Below are 4,160 nucleotides of genomic sequence, written 5' to 3' on the forward strand. Positions count from 1 at the left end.
GCAAATGCAGCTGAGCTTGTGATTGGGACTGCCCTTATCCATAAAACTGAGCCTTGAAGGGAAAAAAACACCACCTGCCAATCTTTTCATTGTTCACCAAGAAAGCAGGACAGTGAGAACCTTTTCCCGCATTGGTTCCATTGTTACTTTGTCCCTGAAGTCAGGAAGCGACTGCCTTTTTTTTTTTTTTTTTTTTTCTGAAACAGAGTCTAACTGTGTTGCCAGGCTGGGGTGTAGTGGTACAGTCTTGGCTCACTGCAACCACTGCCTCCTGGGTCAAGCAATTCTCCCGCCTCAGCCTCCCAAGTAGCTGTGATTATAGGCATGTGCCACCATGCCCAGCTGACTTTTGTATTTTTAGCAGAGATGGGGTTTCACCATGTTGGCAAGGATGACCTCGATCTCCTGACCTCATGATCCGCCCACCTTGGTCTCCCAAAGTGCTCGGATTGCAGGCGTGAGCCACCGCGCTTGGCCATGACTGCCTTTTAAAGTTCTTTTGATATTGGACAATGCCCCTGGCCACCCAGAACCCAATGAGTTTAACACCAAAGGCATCAAAGTGGTCTTGTCCCCAAACAACTTCTCTAATCCAGACTCCAGATCAGAGGGTCATTACACATGGAACCCTATGGAAGGGGTTGTCAATGCTGTGGAGGAGAACTCTGATGGAGAGAACATCATGAAAATCTGGAAAGATTACACCATTGAAGAGGCCATTACTGTTATAGGAAAAGCCATGCAGGCCATCAACCCTGAAACAATTCCCAGTGGAGAAAACTGTCCAGAGTTGTGCATGACCTCACAGGATTTATGACAGGGCCAATCAAGGAAATCATGAAAGAGATCGTGGATATGGCAAAAAAGGTTTCAAGCTATGGATCTTGGAGAAATTCAAGAGCTAACAGACACCACACCAGAGGAATTAAGAGAAGACCACTTGATGGAGATGAGTGCTTCAAACCAATGCTGGACAATGAGTAAGAAGACATGGAAGAAGCAGTGCCAAGAAACAAATTGACATTAGACATAATCTGGAAGAAGGGTTCTGATGACTCAGTGCTTTTGATGTCTTTCACAACATGGATCCTTCTATGATACAGGCAGTGAAATAAAAGCAAATGTTAGGAGGACTGGTACCATATAGAAAAATGTGAGAAAGCAAAAATGTCAGGCAGAAATTACGACATATTTCTGTAAAGTTACACTAAGTGAGCCTGCCTCTGCTGCCTCCCCTTCCACCTCCTCCACCTCTTCTGCCTCGGCCACCGCTGAGACAGCAAAACCAACCCCTGCTACTCCTCCTTCCCACTCAACTTGAAGACAATGAGGATGAAGACCTCTATGATGCCACTCAGTGAATAATGAGTATATTTTCTCTTCCTTACAATATTTGAAATATCATTTTCTTTTCTTTACCTTACTGTGTTGTAAGAATAAAGTATTAATACATATAGCATATAAAATATATGGTAATTGATTGTTTATGTTATTAGTAAGACTTCTGGTCAACAGTAGGTTATCAGTAAAGCTTTTGGAGAGTCAAAAGCTTCGTGTGGATTTTTGACTGCGTGGAGGGCCAGCACCCCTAGCCACCATGTTGCTCAAGGGTCAACTGTATATCAGACATTTATTTGTAGACTTTACTTCAAAACCTGCTTAGTCATTGACAGAATCATTGGTAAGGCCTAAATCTGAAGGACTCGTTCTTACATTAAAATAGTTCTTTTTTGGTGATTTTTTTTATTTGCTGAGCAGAAGCTCTTTAGTTTGATGTAGTCCCATTTATTTACTTTTGTTTTGTAGCCTGAGCTTTTGTTCTGACATTCAAAATATTATTGCCAAGGTCAATATTGAGGTGCTTTTCCACTATGTTCTCTTCTAGGAGTTTTATGATTTTAGATCTTTCATCCATTTTGAGTTGATTTTTGTGTATGGTAAAATAAAGGTCCAATTTCATTCTTTTGTGTGCAGAAATCTGTTTTCCTAACACCATTTATTAAAGAGGTTACCATTTATTAAAGAGATTATCCTTTCCTCATTGTGTCCTCTTGATGGCCTTATTGAAAATTAGTTGTCCATATACATTTAGATTTATTTCTGAGCTCTATACTCTAATTGGTCTGTGTTTTTGTTTTTCTGGCAGTACCATATTGTTTTAGTTACTGTAGCTTTGTAATATAATCTTAAATCAAGTGTGATGCCTCCAACTTTATTTTTCTTAAATGAAAAAGCAACCTATGGACTGGGAAACATTATTTGCAAACCACATATCTGATAAGGGTTTAATATCCAAAATTTATAAAGAACTCTTGCAACTCAATAGCAGAAAAACAAATGACCTGATTGAAAAATGAGTAAAGGACCTGGATAGACATTTCTCTAAAGACAACATAAAAATGGCCAACAATCTATATGAAAAGGTGCTCCACATTGCTAATCATAAGAGATATGCAAATTAAAACCACTGAGCTAGCACCTCATACCTGTAAGGATGGCTATTATCAAAAAGACAAGAGATAGCAAATATTGGTGAGGGTGTGAAAAAACAGAACCCTGTGCACTGTTGGTGGGAATGTAGGTTGGTGCAGCCATCTGGAAAACAGTATAGAAAACAGTGACTATAGAACTACAATATGACCCAGTGGTCCTCCTTACGGTATATGCTCAAAGGAGAGGCAATCAACACCATGTAAAGTCATCTGCCCTCCCATGTTCATTGAGCATTAGTCACAACAGCCAAGCTATAGAAACAACCTAAAAGCTCATCAATGAACACAAATTAATAAAAAATATGATATAGGAGTGTGTGCATATGTCTGTACACACGTACACACAATGGTATAGCCTGCCATTTGCCACAGTGTGGATGGACATGGAGGACATTATGCTAAGTGAAATAAACCAGACACAAAAAGAAAAAGACTGCAGGATCTCACTTCTGTATGAAATCTGTATCTTAATAAGAGCTCAAAGACACCAAGATAGATGATGGAAGTGTGGCTAACAGGGTAGACATAGGCAGGGACGGGGAGGAAATGGGGAGATGTAGGTCAAAGGATACGAAACAGCAGCTGCTAGGATGAAGAAGTCCAGGTATCTAATGTGCAACACGAGTGCTCAAGTTAATAAAACCATGGAGTATTAGGGATTTTCCTGAACTACATAGATTTTAGCTGTTCTTGTTACAAATGCAAGTAGCAATGTGAGATGATAGATATGAGAGTCCGCCTCTCTAGTTACCAGTACTATTATCTTCATATCTGTAGGTATGGATCCCATAAAATCATGTTGCAAACTTCAAATATACACAATAGGCTTAATTTTTTTTAAAAACAGTAGGGTTTTGCGGGAGAAGGAATCACCTTTGACACTTTCCTTCTGCTGCAGTGTGACGTTGCTGTTTATTACTAGTAGGCTTTCAGAAAATATTTGTTGATACACTTTGTTACTTAATGATTATCTCATCTCTCAATTCCATCAGAATGGTATCTGATAAACAGATTTTGTCTCTAAAATAAACTATTGATGGGGGTTCTGGATACATATATCCAGAATTGTGTCACACACAATTGGAGAGGAACTTATTTATCAACAGCTATAAAAAAATCTAAGTATTTGAATTGCTCAAATTCTAAGCTGATGAGTAGGAAACACAGTATAGCGTATGTACCTATTTCAAGTTTATGGGGGAGGATACAATAGAGCATCTTTTTTTTTTTTTCATTCAGTTTGGAACTTCAAGGTAAGGTTGCATTACAGAATCTATACTCCTTCCTTAAAATTAGTCATCAAACATGAGCATATATTTAAAACTGTTCACAGGGTACTATGGAGGCTTTTGATAGTAAATAGAAGGTATGACATAAGTTCACTAAGATGTTAAAAATCTACAAGAGAGAAGGGGAAAAGATGCCTGTTTTATAAGGTTAGTTCCCCAGCGTGGATGATGTTTTGTCAGGCATCTCAGTTGTTGCTGTTGTATTTGATCAACTGCACTAATCTCTAGACAGTCCCTCTGCTCTGCGTAGCATTTAGCTGATTCCTCACTCTGAGTTGACATGGCTCACCTGCTCATCTTGTCTTGTAGGCTTACGTGTATGAAATGGGCTCGAGCACGTTTTCTCACCGGCTGGCTGGGCACACAGACACCGTCACTG

At 39.4% G+C, this 4,160-nt stretch overlaps 1 protein-coding gene across 1 annotated transcript in view; it reads left to right on the forward strand.

Moving 5' to 3' along the window:
* WDR27 (WD repeat domain 27) overlaps nt 1-4,160 on the forward strand; it is a 150,294-nt gene that overhangs the window by 138,786 nt on the left and 7,348 nt on the right. The window contains 1 exon segment of the mRNA XM_011999659.1: nt 4,091-4,153. Coding sequence (XP_011855049.1) covers nt 4,091-4,153 — 63 coding nt within the window.

This window comes from Mandrillus leucophaeus, unplaced genomic scaffold, assembly GCF_000951045.1.
Source record: "Mandrillus leucophaeus isolate KB7577 unplaced genomic scaffold, Mleu.le_1.0 Scaffold6, whole genome shotgun sequence".
Classification (NCBI taxonomy): domain Eukaryota; kingdom Metazoa; phylum Chordata; class Mammalia; order Primates; family Cercopithecidae; genus Mandrillus; species Mandrillus leucophaeus.